The sequence below is a fragment of the Pituophis catenifer genome, unplaced genomic scaffold (assembly GCF_029215685.1).
Source record: "Pituophis catenifer annectens isolate HBS135680 unplaced genomic scaffold, rPitCat1.0.hap2 SCAF_1, whole genome shotgun sequence".
Lineage (NCBI taxonomy): Eukaryota > Metazoa > Chordata > Lepidosauria > Squamata > Colubridae > Pituophis > Pituophis catenifer.
In genome coordinates this window covers 37,028,923-37,046,130 of record NW_027256881.1, presented here as the reverse complement: position 1 = coordinate 37,046,130, position 17,208 = coordinate 37,028,923, and the positions used below count along the sequence as shown (strand labels likewise).

General features: G+C 36.0%; 2 protein-coding genes across 3 annotated transcripts in view; one reads left to right on the top strand and one right to left on the bottom strand.

Annotated features, from left to right (window-relative positions):
* NINL (ninein like) overlaps window positions 1–4,669 on the top strand; it is a 35,387-nt gene extending 30,718 nt beyond the window's left edge. Inside the window, exons 19-21 of the mRNA XM_070947889.1 lie at window positions 1,242–1,454; window positions 3,200–3,313; window positions 4,484–4,669. Of these exons, the coding sequence (XP_070803990.1) occupies window positions 1,242–1,454; window positions 3,200–3,313; window positions 4,484–4,669 (513 nt within the window). The remainder of the gene's footprint in view (window positions 1–1,241; window positions 1,455–3,199; window positions 3,314–4,483) is intronic.
* A 2,964-nt stretch (window positions 4,670–7,633) lies between these two features.
* GINS1 (GINS complex subunit 1) lies at window positions 7,634–16,164 on the bottom strand. 2 transcript variants are annotated; one of them, XM_070947881.1, is made up of 7 exons: window positions 16,088–16,164; window positions 12,850–12,914; window positions 11,211–11,306; window positions 9,949–10,039; window positions 9,135–9,251; window positions 8,850–8,924; window positions 7,634–8,245 (listed from the first exon to the last, which is right to left on the bottom strand). In XM_070947881.1, exons 1-7 carry the CDS (start codon window positions 16,160–16,162, stop codon window positions 8,177–8,179), a joined length of 588 nt encoding a protein of 195 aa, XP_070803982.1. In that variant the 5' UTR covers window positions 16,163–16,164; the 3' UTR covers window positions 7,634–8,176. The 2 variants fall into 2 exon arrangements, with proteins under 2 accessions (XP_070803982.1, XP_070803986.1); XM_070947885.1 differs by lacking the exon at window positions 9,135–9,251.
* Window positions 16,165–17,208: the final 1,044 nt, after the last annotated feature.

Sequence of the window (17,208 nt, the reverse complement as noted above, 5' to 3'; positions counted from 1 at the left end):
GTTAAATGTCACCTGTGGCATCAAATAACTGCTTGCCTCTGCTTTAGTATTTCATGTATAAAAATCTATGTTGTGTTAGCCAAGCCAAGGCAGCATTTAGATAACATGTATGTTATGGGGATCCTGAATTAAGTCTATTTAGTCTATTTTGACTTTTAGCCTTGCTCTTTAACATGGTGTATGATTATGATATTTCAGCTAATTGAGGTACATTTGCTGCCAAAGATAAAATAAATATTACTAGTCTTCAACTTACAACTGGTTGAAGTTTCACCAGCAACAAATGTATGGTGATCACAACGGTCCTTGGATTTCTGGCTACCCAAGCACCCTTGTAGTCACATGATTGTAATATGGGTATTTGGGAAATCTGTTCACACCTATGACTGGTTGCCAAGTGCCCTTGCATCCCTGTGCACTCATCCTGACCTGTGCAGTGCCCCTCATGGATGCCAGCACACACCCCTCGATCTATGTGAAGCCTCTGGCACACCCTAACTTGTACACATCATCTCATGCTCTCATGCAGTCCTGCATACCTTCCTTGACTTGGGTGGCATCCTTGCACACACCTCGTATCCAATGCAGAGGTTCTCCCACCTGCTCACCTACCCTCCGCCATCATGCCTCCCACACATCATCTCTGACCTTCCACCAAACCCACACTGATCCCCTTCTCTCCCCCCCACCAACAGCAGCCAGTTACCTGCCTTGATCCTTCCAACTTCCTCCTGGCTTCCCCACAGGTTGTGGAAAGTCGGCAGGAAGTTACCTTGCGTAACAACTATGGGATTCAGTTAACAATAGCAACTGGGATTGATAGGATTGCTGTTGCTAAGTAATGCAATGGTGCTTTACAACTGCATCACTTAGTGTCAGAAATTCCAGTACCAATGCTCATTGTAAATTGAGGACTACCTGTCCACTAAAAGAATACTGTAAATAACGTTAGGCAATATGCCTGATTAAAATACAAATCTTAGAATCCAAATTTGGGGGTAGCAATATTCCATGTATTGAACTGTAATCTAGAAATTATTTCCAAATAAGAATAAATTATACATCAAATTTAATTTTAGATAGAAAGTTAATTTTAAAAATTAGCATTTATGTTACATTTTGAGTGAATTGACTGTTAGAATGAATTTTGGCATGCAAGTATCTTGACAGATTGCTAGGTTTTTCTTCTGCAGTATTGCTAATGTTAGCGTACTAATGTGTCTTTTTCTCTTGCAATGTAGCTGTTGGAAACTAACACCAGATTAAGCCAAGCCGAGTCTCAGCACACACAAGAGCTGCAAAAACTGAAGACCCAGATGGACAATACAGTACCTAAGGACCATCTTGTTGAGCTTCAAACCAGATTGACAGAAGAACAGAAAACAGTCAGAAAGTTGCAAGGAGATCTAGACTTACAGGCAGAACAAATGAAATGGCAACTGGCTATTTATCAAGTAAGAAGAATGTTTATTTTAGTCTTCCTTTAGGTTCCTACCAAGAATGCAGTTGCTGGTATGATAAATAGAAATAAGCTGCTTAACTTGTTTTATCATGGTTTGTTGAATAAGTCATAGTGGGCCTTTTAACATATCTCTAAGGCTTAAATCAAAAGTTGCAACTACAGTGACTGGATTCATACAACACACTAAGTAAAAACTAAATCTGAAGCAATGTGTCCCAAAGGTGCTTTTTTTCAAGAAGCAACTGGATTTTCTTGTTTTTCTTTGAAGTTGTTTAACTTCTCATATAGATCAATATTTACATTTTGATTCTCATCACCCAGTGGAGCACAAAATCGGAGTTATCTACACACCACCAAGCTGAAGGCCTGCCTACCAGAAAAGATGGGAAAGAAAAAGAACTAAAACACATCAAGGAAGCCCTCAGAATGTGTGGCTATCCCAAGTGGGCCTTCATCAAATCACAAAAAAGACCAGCAGTAGCTCCTCCATAACAGACAAAGAAGAGAACAATAAACAAAGCAATGTTGTTATTCCATGTTGCAGGAATATTTGAAAAGCTCAGGAGGACCTTTAGCCAACACAACATATGTGCACACTTTAAACCCAAGAATACACTAAAGCAGAAGATTGTCCATCCCAAGGATAAAACACCCAGACACAAACTGAGCAATGTGATATACGCAATACAGTGCAGTGAGACATGTGCAGATCTGTACATTGGGGAAACAAAACAAATACTTCATAAAGTCATGGCACAGCATAGGAGAACAAACCCATCAGGACAAGATTCAGCAGTCATTCGCATTTAAAAGACAAAGGCCACTCGGCAAAGTCCACATTTTGGACAGGGAGGACCACTGGTTTGAAAGAGGGGTCAAAGAGGTCATCTATGTCAAAATTGAATAGCCCCGTCTTAAAACGAGGGGGAGAGATACATCATCTATCTCCACCAGTCCTTTCAGTAGTTCCAAGGCGGCTTCACACCCATTTACACTACTCAGGTGAACTTGAGGATACAGATAAACTCCAAGTGTCCTCAACGATTCTCTAAAAAGAATGCAAATGATCAGCTGTCTGTAAGGAATATAAATCCTTCCATTCCCAACCATCCAGTCAGAGCTGAAGAAGCTTTTTGGATGTTTTCAAAGAAAAACAAGGAAGTCTAGTTGCTTTTTGAAAAAAGCACTTTTGGGACAATGACTGGATGACCGAGAATCTCCATAGACACAGAAGCAATGTGGTTTCTCTCATCCCGAGAGAAGCCTCAGGCTGGTACATTCTCCTTTCCCTCTCCTCAGGAGAAAAATCTACAAATCAATCTCAGTAGCTGCTTCTTTACTGTGGTTTTAAATTGTGGTTTAATGTGCTAGGGCTAGGCAATTGCTTAATAGTAAAGAACAAAACAACCCGGTAATGAAAACAGATCGTAGGTAACTAAAGCTTGGTTATACAAGGAAACTCAGAGAGTAACTTATGTTGTAGTTAATATTTCCTATCAAAAATGACTCATATTTATAGTGCAATATAGTGCAGAGAGGTTTGTGACTACCTTCACTACTGAATTTACAAGTATGCTGAATAGTTTAGGCTATTTCTTCTGAAATATATAAAGAAACTTGTAGCAACTTTGCAATCAACAATTGTTCTTGGGCCATTCCTTTAACTTTCACTTATGGTTAAATTGTGTTGGGCTATACAATAAATGCTGCTCAGAATTTATGCTCTTCTTTCTGCAGGAAGAATATGAAAACGCACATAGATTAATGGAGGAGAAGTTGGGGGAAGTAGAGATGAATTTGAAGAATACACAAATGTTGCTGCAGGAAAAAATGTCCCAAATTAAGGAACAAGTGAGTGCAAGGGTGGATTTGTTGCTTTCTGTGAATGGTGCAGTAATAGAAATAGAACTATCATTGTCTATTGCTTGCAGTTTTAAAACAGACAGCTATACAAACAAAAGTATTCTGGAATGTGTTACAATATATACATTAAATTATCCTAAAGTATTTGTCTTCCCTCAATCAACAGAACACATTTGAATATTGTGCAAGCAGATTTCTAACCATTCACTCTATATACTCATGTGCACAAGTTCCAAATTAAAGAATAGAGGGTGAAGAATTTATTTCATTATGTATCCAAACATTATTACTTCCTTTTAATACATTTCAGCTTTTTGTTTGTACTGCCTGTCATTTTCTGAGCAATACAGGTAGTTTTTGAGTTACAACTGAGCCCAAAATTTATGTTGCTGAAACATTCCTTAAGTGAGTTTGCCCCATTTTATGACTTTTCTTGCCACAGTTAAGTGAATAATTGCATTTGTGAAGTTAGTCACATGGTTGTTAAGTGAATCTGGATTCCCCATTGACTTTGGCTGTCAGATTGCAAAAGGGGATCACACGACCCCAGGACACTCAAATGTCATAAATATGAATCAGCTACTAAGTGTCTGAATTTTGATCATGTGACCATGGGGATGTTGCAACAGTTGTAAGTGTAAAAAATGGTTAAGTTCCTTTTTTCAGTGTCATTATAACTTTGAACGGTCGCCAACTGACCTGTTGTAAGTCAAGGACTACCTATATTTTTCAGAAATTGCCATTGTCTTTTTCCTAGGCTTAAGAGAATGATTGGCCCAAATTCAACCAGCTGGCTTTGGGCCTAAAGCAGTAAGAAAACTACTGCCCTTCCGTTTTTCAGCCCATGCCTCTAAACACTTCACCAAACTGGCTCTCATAACTGAATTAGGTTACTATATATTATTCTCAACATTTCATCTGAAGAAGTATTATTTTAATAAGCTGAGAAATAAAGTGTCTCTTTTTCAGAATTTGTAGGGGCATAGAATAATTTCTTTGGGTTACTTTATATGGAGTCTCTTCAGAATGAATCATTCTGGCAATGAAGTTAAAGAGGTCTTTTTAATTCTTTAAATAAATATTAAACCCATTATAATCAGCTGTTTTGTTATGGGTGTGTCTGAATAATATTTAATGGAATGTTCCTTCCCTTTTCAGTTTGAAAAAAATGCCAAGTCTAATCTATTGCTGAAGGACCTGTATGTGAAGAATGCACATCTGATGAAAATGCTGCAAGTTACAGAGCAAATGCAGAAGAACACGGAAAATAGGAACTTAATTCTAGAAGAAAAAATTTCCTCCCTGAATCAGCTAGTTGGAGAAATCACATTTGCATCTCAATGAATTATTCATTCAAATGAATTGGTTTCCATTAAGATGTCTTAAATGGCAATCAGTAGTAAAGATATTAATTGGTCAAGTTTGTTCTACATATTTCAGACTGAATACAAAAACTCTTATTCTCACAAACAGAACTCTATATGAGATAGCCACTACTTCAGAGTGGGGAAAATACAAATGCTATCTAAAAAATAGGAGAACAATAAGCAAATACATTCTGAAGATGGGGAAACACAGGATCAACTCTATAAAGGATCAAGCAATAAAAATACAATTTTTTCCAATGGAAAAGTTTAATCATTTAGTGCCTTCTGGATAAATTGCACAGAAACAGGATGTTCTACACTGTATCATTTGGGGACCGGACATTTATTGTGATTTCAACTTCTTGTCCCCCTGTCTGTCTATACACTGGCTAAAGAGTGGATGAATGTGTGTGTGTACATAAACAGAGTTTTATGCAAGTGTAAAATATTACTCATTGAATTATGTGCTATATTATTTAAGCAGAACTGTAAACAACCCAATGAACTCCCCCCCTCTTTTTTTTTTTTTTTTTTGCTTTAGGTATCTGGGATATTTTAATTAAATAGCATCTCTACAGTTTGTTCTCACTTGAGGGTTTTTAATTGTATAAATGACTTTGTGAAGCAGACATATGTTCTTTTTGCTAGGATGGCAAAATATACTCATATTCCTCCTCTGACTTTAATGGCCACAGCAGATACTGTGTGTTGTGCTGTCAATGAACTCTTCATATCTTTAAAAGGAATTTGCTAGATTCCTGCTATTAGCATGAAAACATGATTTCACCTGAAAAACCAGTGAGGCTCCCCTTTTCCATCAAAGTTAAAGTGCTATATTTTAATTAGGAACATTAGACGTGACTAGCTGTCACTATAGGCAAAATATTGAAATCAATTAAGAGTTCAAAAGGGGATTACTATGTGTATTACTCAGGGGTTGGGAGAAAAGGGCTGTAGCTGATTCCCATCCCCAGCCTGACTTGATATAGGACTCAAACCTGGATGAATAGATTTCAGAGAAAGCAACATTGCTACCCAGCCAAGTCTCAGTAATACATCTCAGATCCACCTCCTTGTCCACCATCAAATCATAAATGGATACCATCTTATTGCATACAGAGCTTGCATTTGCCAATAGCACTTAAGGACCAGTCCTTAGACTAGGGATACAAAGTTAGAAGATGAAATCACATTAAATTGGATATCACCTTGTCGGGAATGGCCTAATACACTCAGCTGCATTAAATACTTTTGAATTGCAAACTCAAATGCCGTAATACTATGTCTGGTAACGTAAATCATCCACAAGATGTGCAATGTTTCCAAAGAAAGGCAGAGACAAATAGGGATAATCATGCAGGCTGCCATTTCTCCATTTTCAGTAATATCTTGCAGAGAGTGATAAAATCAACTACCCCAGTGTGGGAAAACTGTTTACAGAAGATAATCTGAATGCAGTCTAGGAAGCACAAAAAGGCATAGTGAGATTGTCTATTCCCTTAACACTTTTTTTTTTTTAAAAAAGCATTCTACACATTAACTGATTTTCTTGGCTCCTTAACTAAAATGGAAACATTCAGTTCAACCTGGGAATGTAGAATTTGTGCCTTATCTCAAATCATGCTTGCAAGAAGAGAAAAACAACTGACCAATTTATATTTTATGTACTTATCAAAGAAGGGAGTTGTCAATCTCTGCATCTACACTTGATTTAAAATTTGCAGGGTGAGAACAAAGAATACTAACGGGGATGCCAAGACAATAACAAATCTAGAGAAATGCTTATTAAGAAATTGCCCACAGATGTAGCATCAGAAGGATACAAACTCAAAACAACTGGATGAGCCCTAACAGCAGGAAAGTTTATGTTCCAGAACTTGGCTGCAAGGAAGCTGAGAAAAAGAGATAAATCTTACAGACAGCTTGTCTCTCCCCTATTTCCCTGTCCTTTGGAATCCCTATTTCAGTCTGGGATAATTAGCAAGGGGAAATCAATGTACTGTATTTGCACTAATTGGAGAGGAAGAGATTACAAGACAGTAAGCAAGCACATAATGGGGAATACACACTGAAAGGAATGCTTTTGTGCTTAGCTCCTGGCTGAAGGCAAAATAAAACCTTTAGGCTGAAACTGATCAGGATCCTGCCAATTTCAGATAGCAGTGGAAGCTGGCCCAGGGTGATAGTAACTGATCAAGGTCACTGAGCTTGTTAACAGGAAGGGAGATTCCTGTGTTTATCACCTTTAAGGAAAATGCCGTGCTGCAAAGAAAAGCAGTTTAGGAGGAGACAGGTTGTTCAAGCAATCTCTTCCCTCTGCAATGGAGGAAATTCTATGAAAAGAGGGAAAAGCAAAAAATACAGAAAATAAGCAAACAGGCACAAGATAGGAGTATATTACTAGTTGGAATACAAACCTAAATATATTTTGATAATTAAATTAATTTTGCCATTTCAGTCCAGCATTTGGCAGAGTTAGACAGACGGAGCTCATTTTGATTGCAATAAATACTTTGGGAATTGTACATTCAAGTTTGTTCTCCAAGAACTCCATCTTTACTATTTTCTGGACTGCTTGATTGAAATGAGAATTGAAGACATTGTTTTATATAGTACTTTCAAAAGATGAAATAGATTATTTTTGAAAATCTGTGCAACACTCTTTCAAAGATGCCTTAACATGTTTCCTTTTTGTCTTCCTAATGCATTTAATTTCTGCTTGAAATTACTGAAGTCATGATTTTTTAAAAACTTGTTTCATTATATTAATGTACACTAATAATGCACATACTTCTTCCTCCATCTAAAATGAAATAAGCTGCTCAAATTGTATAGTTCCAATGTCACGAAAACTACTAAGAAATAGATTATCTTGATTAGTTAAAAACTTACTATGGAAAATTTTATTATATAACTTTGTAATTTGGGTGGATTCTGCCAGAAATCCATGGATACTTTTAAGGCTAGCATGGTAACTGAAAACATTACAAAAGTGATTGTAGTCATAACACATCTACTATAGAAATCACATGCAACATAACATCGTACAAAAATATTTAAATATTTACAAAGGATTATTACATGATTTCAAATAGCACAAAGCAATATACAGTAATTACAAATGAAAGAATTATGGCATTTGGTCCATTAATTTTTTTTTAATACAAAAAGGCAAGAGAGACCAAAACAAAGTAACTTTAATCCCAAAAGCTATCCAAATATAGAGGTAATAATTGAGGCAATGAACAAAAACAATCTACTTGTTTTTGGAGAAAGGTCTTGTACATATCACATCTTTCCTCTTCACAAAATATTATTTGTCTGCTTCTAATAATAACTTTAAACTTATTTTTAAACTTTAAACTTATTTTTTCAAAAAAAAAAAAAGATTATAAAATGAGGAAAAAAAATGATTTTTGACCCTATTTTAAAATCTGCAAAAATATTTAATTTATGTGTATTTTAGCAGTCTTGTAAATACAGCTTATGATAGAATGTGCTCCAGAATTCCTTGCCTGATTAATTGTTCACATTTCCAGCGTGGTAAGAAATGCTAAAGAGAAAAAAAAGAATCCATTGTCAAATCTAAGGAAATGTTTATCTTTTTTATGCACCACCCAAACCCACAAGGCAACATGAAAAGTAATATGAAATTATGTAGGAATTGTCTGTATCTGTACCTCTAGATACTTAGCCTAACATCAGTCTCCAAAGCTTAGCCAATAATTGGATTTTTAAGGGGAAATCCTCAAGGACAAGAATGAAATTTTGTGTATTTAATTCTTCGGCATTGAAAAATATGTTTTCCCTCAATTATCTTCCAGCGAGAAAATATTTAGTTCATAAAGAGAATTATATAATTTTTAGTTTAATATGCATTCATTCAAAATGAATTTTGTTGGATTTAATATAACTTCTAATTAAGTATACCTGGAATTACAATTTAAATGCTCAAGATGGTATTAGAATGCGGTGGAACAGAGGTAAGAAAAAATGGTTTCATAGATGCGCTGTGCCCCAGATTGACCAAATTCTCTCTTCTACATAACTTTTTTTCTTATTTATGGGAAATGGAAAGAATACTTTCTGATGCTGCTTAGAATATTTGTTTACTAATAGGGCAAAAATAATAATAGATCTTGTCTACTTATAAATACCTGGCTATTCTTCTTCAGCAGAATTGTTGTACCATCATCAATTTCAAATTCTCCATAATCTTTCAAACACCGAACCTAAAGGAAAAATAATGAGTAGTGCATTATTGGTAAATTAAGCATAAGCCTGTATTAAGAAGTTCTTCTGTTACATAAATTAGGCTCTTTTCTGAGCAGCATAATGAATTAAATTTAGATTGCAGTGATTATATTACATAACTTTGTATATTTTGAAGTTTGATAATGAACCAAGGTTTTCTTCTTTAAAAAAATAGTATTTCTACTTACTTCAATGTACAAGTTTTTGGGAGGTTTAATGTCTTGTGTAAGATCAAGGCCATCTCCTCCTCCTATTGATCTCATATAGGTAGCCAATGACTTTTTATATTGGTTAAACCAAAGCATCTAAATATAAAAAGTTTAATCATGAAGTTAAGTACCACTTATATATACTGTTAAGTTAGATATCCTTCCAAACTATTAAAAGACAATACAAATAGTGTGAAGTCTGAAATCTCAGAAATTCTACTTAATAATGATTTCTAGTTTCTATAGGTCATGTATTGAAAAAAACTACATAATTGTCACTAAACTTCATGAGAGTAAAACTGTAAACAATGTATTCTTAGTATACCTGAGAATTAAAAGTGATTCCATCTGCCTAACTAAATAAAATCAGAATATTTTGGAGCATAAGTGTTACAATAGGTTTACACATTTCACAATGTTAGGGTTTGTTGAACTCTATTTTACTGAATAAACCATAACCAGCTATAGTTGCATATGAGGCTAAGCCATACATTTTGGTTTACAGAACCAGTACCAGTTACTCCTAAAGCTTCCATCTTCAGTGAACCGTTTCCTCAATGACCTAATATAATTGCTAAGCAGATTTTGTGAAAATTCTATGTTTAAAGTGATATGGTGATTTTAAATTAATATTTGTATTTAATACACTCTTCTTATATTCCTATATTTCCTATAATCTTCTGAAGCTACACACACACACACAGAGAGAGGGGGAGGGAGGGAGGGAGGGAGAGGGAGAGAGAGAGAGAGAGAGAGAGAGAGAGAGAGAGAGAGAGAGAGAGAGAGCGCTTACTTCATCCGCTGACATGTGAAATCGAACAGCATTTGGCAAGACACTACCATATTCCCACCTAAGTGCACGGAGGCGAAGTAAGCGATCATACCTAAATATAGTAACAGTGGAAACATTTAATTCATTACTGTACACTATTTCTAATAGGGCTATGCATCACTTTCAATTTGAAAGAAAAAGAGGTGATTTGAATTGGGTAGAATGGAAAATGTAACTTATCTGCAGTTCCTTAAATCAAATACATTTTTCCCACGGGATTCAAAGGAGCTGCAAAGAGTAGCTGCACAATCTTAGAGGGAGGGCGGGGAAGGGTTAGACATTTCTGCTTTAAGAAGTTGCAAACTGGTATGATACATTCTCATTCTGTTGCACTCCGAAGCAGTCTTTTCTTTCAAATCCAAAGTCATTGCCCTATTTTTCATCAAAAACATTGAAATTTTAAAACTACATAAATTTATTACACAAAGATAAATTTTGTTCTAGTGTTAGAAAAGTATATAGTTCATTTACTATGTAAGAAACTACAAGTAAAGTTGCACCTCTTTGGAATACCTGCAAAAGTTCTTACCTGTAGAATATGACCAATAACATTAGAACAATTAATAGTGAATGAGTGCTTTACAATTTTGTGTACACAAGCACTTCAATCATTAAATAATACTGCTGATAAATTCTAGCTAAATACATCTCCCACATATTTTCTTTATTTAAAGCTATTTACAGAGTATTTACAAATAGTTCTCGATTTATCATCATAATGGAGCTCAAAATTTATGTTGCTAAGCAACACTTTTGTTAAGTTTTGCCTCATTTTATGACCTTTCTTGGCACATTTGCTAAATGAATCACTGCAATTGTTATGTTAGTAGCATGGTTGTTAAATGAATCTGGTTTCCCCATTGACTTTACATGTCAGAAGGCCACAAAGGATGATCACATGACCCCTGGGACACTGCAACCGTCATAAATATGAGTCAGTTGCTAAATATCTGAATTTTGATCATATGACCATGGGGATATTGCAAGTGTCAGTGTCAAGGTGTAAGTGTGAAAAATGGTCATAAGCCACTTTTTTCAGTGCCGTTGTATCTTCAGTCACTAAATGAACTGTTGTAAATCGAGGACTACCTGTACAGCCAGATTATCAATACAGTTAAGAATCTAAAGTCTTGTACAATTCCATTAAAAATATCAATCTCAAAAGTGAAACAATCTGATCTTGGAAGAATTGAGAATTTCACAGAGTACTATTAGACACTTACAAGTATGCAACAACACATCTTCGGTTTCTCAGCAGAGAGCAATGGCGAAATTTGATTGTTGTAATCAACTCGCTGTGACCTGACTTGGCTTCATTTCTGGTAATAATAGTAGAACTATATTAGCTAAATATATTTTGAACTCAGAACATACAAACCTGTGATTGGTTCATGCTATTAGTTTATACTTATTATATACAGCAAGTTTCAAGTTTCATCTCAATTTTGCTATGATTTGCAAAGACTTGCAAAAGGTGTGAATAAGACTAGAAGGCAGTGTTTTCAATATTAAACAAAAATCAATTAAAAAATCAACAAATCAGCATAACCTCAAACTGACAGGAGGGAAGTTCAACAGTAACATTAGAAAGTATTACTTCACAGAAAGAGTAGTGGAAGCTTGGAACCATCTTTAGTTGGGATAAACAAATGCCCATCATCTGACAAAAATTTAAAAAATAAAAAATGCAATAAAAAAACCTCAAAGGGCAGACTTGATGGACCACTAGATCTTTTTCTGCTGTTAGTTTTCTCTGTTTCTAATTTAGGAAAGGATATTTTTGTACTGAAAAAAAAAATCTATAGAAGATTGTTCCCACATTGCTCTTCTAGCATGCAATTACTGTATACTTTTTCAGGCTCTGCATTCATAAAAGCTAAACAAAAAGTGTACTCTGCCTGGTTTTGTGACACAGATATTTGGGGGGAAGAATCATTTATTTTGCAAAGAAAGAGGTACTTTACAAGCAGCCCAAAGCAATCTCGCCACTTTTATTCTTCTCTAAAATTCAGCACAAAGAAAGTATATTTCTTTACCGTGACATGGCATCTAGGCCATATTGTACACTTGCTAGATAAAGTGACATTGGGTATATACAAATAGTCCTTGACTTACAGCCACAATTGAGCCCAACATTTCTGTTGCTAAGCAAGACATTTGTTAAATGAATTTTGTCCCATTTTATGACCTTCCTTACCATAGTTGTTAAGTGAATCACTGCAGTTGTTAAGTTAATAACATGGTTATTAAGTAAATTTGGCTTCCCCATTGTCTTTGCTTATCAGAAAGTCGCAAAAGATGATCACATGACCTCAGGACACCAACTGTCATAAATATTAATCAACTGCCAAGCATCTGAATTTTGATCACGTGATCATGGGGATGCTACAATGGTTGTAAGTATGAAAAATGATCATGAGTCACTTTCTTTAGTGCCACTGTAACTTTGAATGGTCACTAAATGGACTGTTGTAAATTGAGGTCTATCTGTACTATTATCTTTCTCCAAAATGTTAGTCTGCATCAGAAGATGTAGTGAAGTTGTTCATGATGATGAGACAATACGTTTGTCATTATTAAACTAAGACAGTTATTGATTGATTTGACATTGCTTTCTTTTGGGAGTTTTGTTGTTTTTAATTTCCAATCAAGTTTATTTGCCTGACATTTCCTAGGGGTTCTGTCTAACTAGGCTCAATGCTGCTAACTTCTGAGCTCAAACAAGCTGCTGCCTGCTTGGATTCTGGTAGCTATATTTAACGGCATTTCTTTTCATGCAAAATGTGAATCAGTCTTCATTTTTAAAATATTTAAACTATTTTATGTAGACAAATTATTCTTTTATTGATGAGATTGACTTACACATCGATTTGGTTCTGCTCATACAATGCTTTCATCTCTTCAAGTACTTGTCTGATCCCGTCTTCCTGGGAAAGGAAAATACCAAATACAATGGTTATTTATATAATTTAACCTAATTAATTCAAGTAAAATGTTTCAGCAAATAAAAATATAACTTTTAAAATATAATTTTATTTAAAGATTTTACATAAGCCTAAAAACTATAGAAACATAAAAGGGAAATAGAAAAATAAAAGATCACTTCTGATCTTTTTTGTAACAGTTAAAAGCATAATGATTACAATCTTCCCCTTCCCAAATTATGTACCAAGGTTCTGTATTTTTCCATCTTTGTGCATACAATAACCTTGCTGCAGTTTCCATATATAAAAACAATTATCCATGAGAATTTTCTACTTGTCTAGCCATAAATCCTAATATGAAATATTCTGGTTTCATATGAATGTTATAAAATTCTCTGCATTACTATATGTATTTGTGTCCAATATCTATTTTACAAGCCCATCAAACATCATAAAATGTCCTTTCAAGTTTTTCACATTTCTAACAGTGATTGATTAAGATATCTTATTGAAAAAATGTTGACAGAATTGGATGCACTAGCAGATGGCTGCCTTTGGACCTGGAAGAAATGTGCCCATCCTGTTTATTTTAGATAATGATAACTATAATATCCTTCTGGACTGTTTCACAAACAGTTGGGGATTATGGCACCATTTTGTAGTGGTTCTCCTTCAGTGTGCAGCTTCAGCTGATAGGCAGGGGAGATAAGGAGGAGAGATTGGCTGGATAGCTACTCCCTTGTGGGATGTTACAAGGGTTAGTTCTTTCCATTCTAATTCACCATTTAGATGAAGCCATTGTAAGAGTTAATCTGGTGGTCTGGAATTCAATATCATCAATATGCTGATGATACTTGGCTTTAAACTGCTATCCTCGGTCAAACTAGTAATGCCACTGAAATCCTATTCTGGCTTCTGAAGGTTCTTAGAATTTGGACAGGAGTTTGGATTGGATATGGTTGGATAGAACAGATTTAAAGTGAATTCAAACCAACACTTACAATAGTTACCACCTGTCCATTGACGTTATTTGTTTACCCAGCATTTATCTTGGTGGAGTGACATAAAAGTTCTAGTCTGCTTCTTAAATTAAACCTAAATAATCAAATCAGCTCCTTCTAGACTAGTACAAGTAGATGGAGTCGGGGGGGAGGAGAGAGGCTTTTTTCAGGTTCAGCTGGTGTGCCAGTTGTAGCCCTATCTAGTTAGTTAGTTTACTTTATTGATTAGCCCATGGGCCATATCACAGTTCCAAACACAAATTATTACTAAAATCCAATAAAAACAATCTAAAATGAAATTGGAATAAAATACAATTTAAAATGAGATTGGAATAAAATACAATAATTTAATATATGGATAAATAAAATATAAAATTATATTTCAGTGTCACCCCTACAATCTACCCCAATCAGTCCCACATATGCCGATCTCAACCAAACCATTTTGCTCAAGTACTGTACTGTATTAAATGTTGTTTTCAAATTCTGGCCGCACATAAGGTAAGTTGTTTTGATACGGGGTTCCCAATTGATCATTCGTTTAGTACCTATCTAGAGCAGGAGAATCTTGCTGCTGCAGGACTCATATTCTCATTGCCATCCACTTAAATTAATTCAACATATTTTGTTATGTGACAGCTTTTGGAGATCATTAAGAAACTGCCATTTGGTTAGGCTGCAGTGGCCCATGTTTGCCAGTAAGCTGTACTCCTTACACAACTACCGTGGGCTGCAATGGTTGGCAGCAAGCTTCTTAGTGAATTAAAAGTGTTGCTACTAAACTATAAACCCCTACAGCTGGAGGACTGCATTATCCTTTGGAATTGACCCAACCAGTTTGTTTTATTATTGAAAAACTATTAGCAATGTTTCACTTTAGGGACTGAGATTCAGTACTGTAGCTTTTCAATGGCTATGCCAATCCCTTGAAATAGCTTTCCAGTGGACATCCAGTCCTGATAGCCTTCCAAAAACTGCTCAAACCAGATTTCTTCAAAGGGTATTTGGGCCTTGATTCCTTCTTAGTTTAGTTACAGTTTGATTTTTTAATTCAATTTAATTCTGTTTTCATTATCTTATGTATTTTTATTTTGATATCTGTCTGCTTGTGTATCTTTGAGAACTGCCAAGAGTCATAATGGATTTGGTAATCTATAAATGTATAAATAAATAATAGTAAAAAAATAATATGTGCTAAAATGGCATTCTATTTGCAATATCCCAGCATCCATTTTAAATTATTAAGTATATTGAATATTTTAAAATATATTATTTTTAAGTTAGGTGGGCAGCAAGCCTGGCAAGCACAAAGTGAAGGGCCAATTCTTGTTTTAAAGTTTCATAAGAACAAAAGTTCTATGTCAATTAGGGGATTGCCCCGTTGCTGTTTAGCATTATTAATATATACAATTCCAGAAGCATCTGACCTAGCTGCTGAGGAAAAGAGGAATTTAGATCAATATTTCATCTCTCAAGTGAGGCATCCATTTTTTAAAGCTGGAATTTTATGGAAACAAGACTCTTAATTTGATCAGAACACGAAGCAGCAACCTAACAACTTTTTCTCAAGAATAAGAATGAAGAAGAAAATGAAGAAAAGGAGGAGGAGGAAGAGGAGGAGGAAGAGAAGGATAAGGAAGAACAAAAACAACCCACACAGTCATTCAGTCATTGGGCTCCAGGTCCACCATTGGTGGGAGAGAAGGAAGGGATGCTAAAGAAAGGTGAGTTAGTGCCAACCGCCCAGCCCTCTCAGCTTTGCTTCACTTGGACTCATAAACTGCTTCTTGAGATTTCTTACAAAGGAAAATGTGGCTCCAACGGCTGCTGAAAACCCAGCCAAAATCTGAACCTGCCGAAGGATGATGGGTCTCTAATAATCCAACTCACGGAAGAGGCTGGGTTGGACCAGGCTACGGTATTAGATCTGGGTGTAAGATTTTACTCTGAGAGCCTTCTGCACAAATAATGAAGCGAGGTGATTACATACTGTAAATAAAATAAAAACCGTTGGAATACTATCAATTCAAGGCCGAGCCTCCACTGTGTGTGAAAAAAACGAAGCGGTTCGCGCCTCGCCTTCACGCCAGTCGCCTCAAAGGCTGCCGCGGACTCCGCAAATCGGACCACGGCAAGGCGTTAGACATGCGAAGCGCGCGCGCGACAAAAACTTACGTTGAAGGCAGGAAGCTGCCCATCGCTCGCGCGGTAGAGCTCTCGCACCAGTTCGGTCGCTTTCTCGCAAAACATGACAGCTACAGGAACAACCGAAAACTCGGACGGCGGGCGGGCGAGTAGTAAATCGCGCCTCGTACTGCTCGACCAATAGGAAGACTGGATTCCTTGGAAGAATGGGAGGGGCGGAAAATGTTCCGCCTTCAGCAACTACTTATTACGGAATAGGGAAAGGGACAAAACGCCGAACTTCGCAAAAAACTGAGGAACCAATGAAAGTCAGAGCGGTACTTGGAAAGATTTAGAATGCGCTCCGAATTCTTGCGATTTATGAACCCTAAGCGAACGTTTAACTATTTCCACTAAAAACATTGTTTTTCACTTCTTCCCCAATGAAAAGTTCACAGGTTGATGTATTTCAACTGTACTGATTTTTTTTTAACACACACTCTGGAAAGGCTAGAGTTCCAGAGCCTTTGGAATTGTACAGTATATGTTGTTGTTAGTCACAAAGTTGTGTCCGGCCCATCATGACCCCATGGACAACGTTCCTCCAGGCCTTCCTGTCCTCTATCACCCCCGGAGTCCATGCTTCAGTGAATCCATCCAACCACCTCATACAGTATATATACTATGTGATAAAATAATCCATTTTTTCTGGATAGATCTATCTAGCTACAAATATATTATCAATGACATTAAGCAGCTCTCGTGTATTTACAAGCTTTTTAGAACCATCCGGTTGGCTACAGCGAGAATAGAATGCTGTAACTAAGTAGTCCTTTAAATTTGATCCAGCTTCTATGTTTTTGAGATGCTACAGACCTCTTCATTGTTTTTCTAACACATGTAAGGTCTTCTTACTGATATCAAAGTTACCTTTGCAAGAATATGTTCTTGGCTATTTCACACTATTCTAAGTAAATCTGCTCGGTAGTAACTCCAACAGGATTGTTAAGTGGCTCCAGTACTGGACATGGGTGTCCCAAAGATGCTTTTTCAAGAGGCAACTGGACTTTGTTTTTTCTTTGAAGACGTTGGTCTTTTTGGACATGGGTCTTTTTAGCTTTACCTGCATAAAGGATAACCTACCATCAATCCACTTTCATGGCACTGTCTTC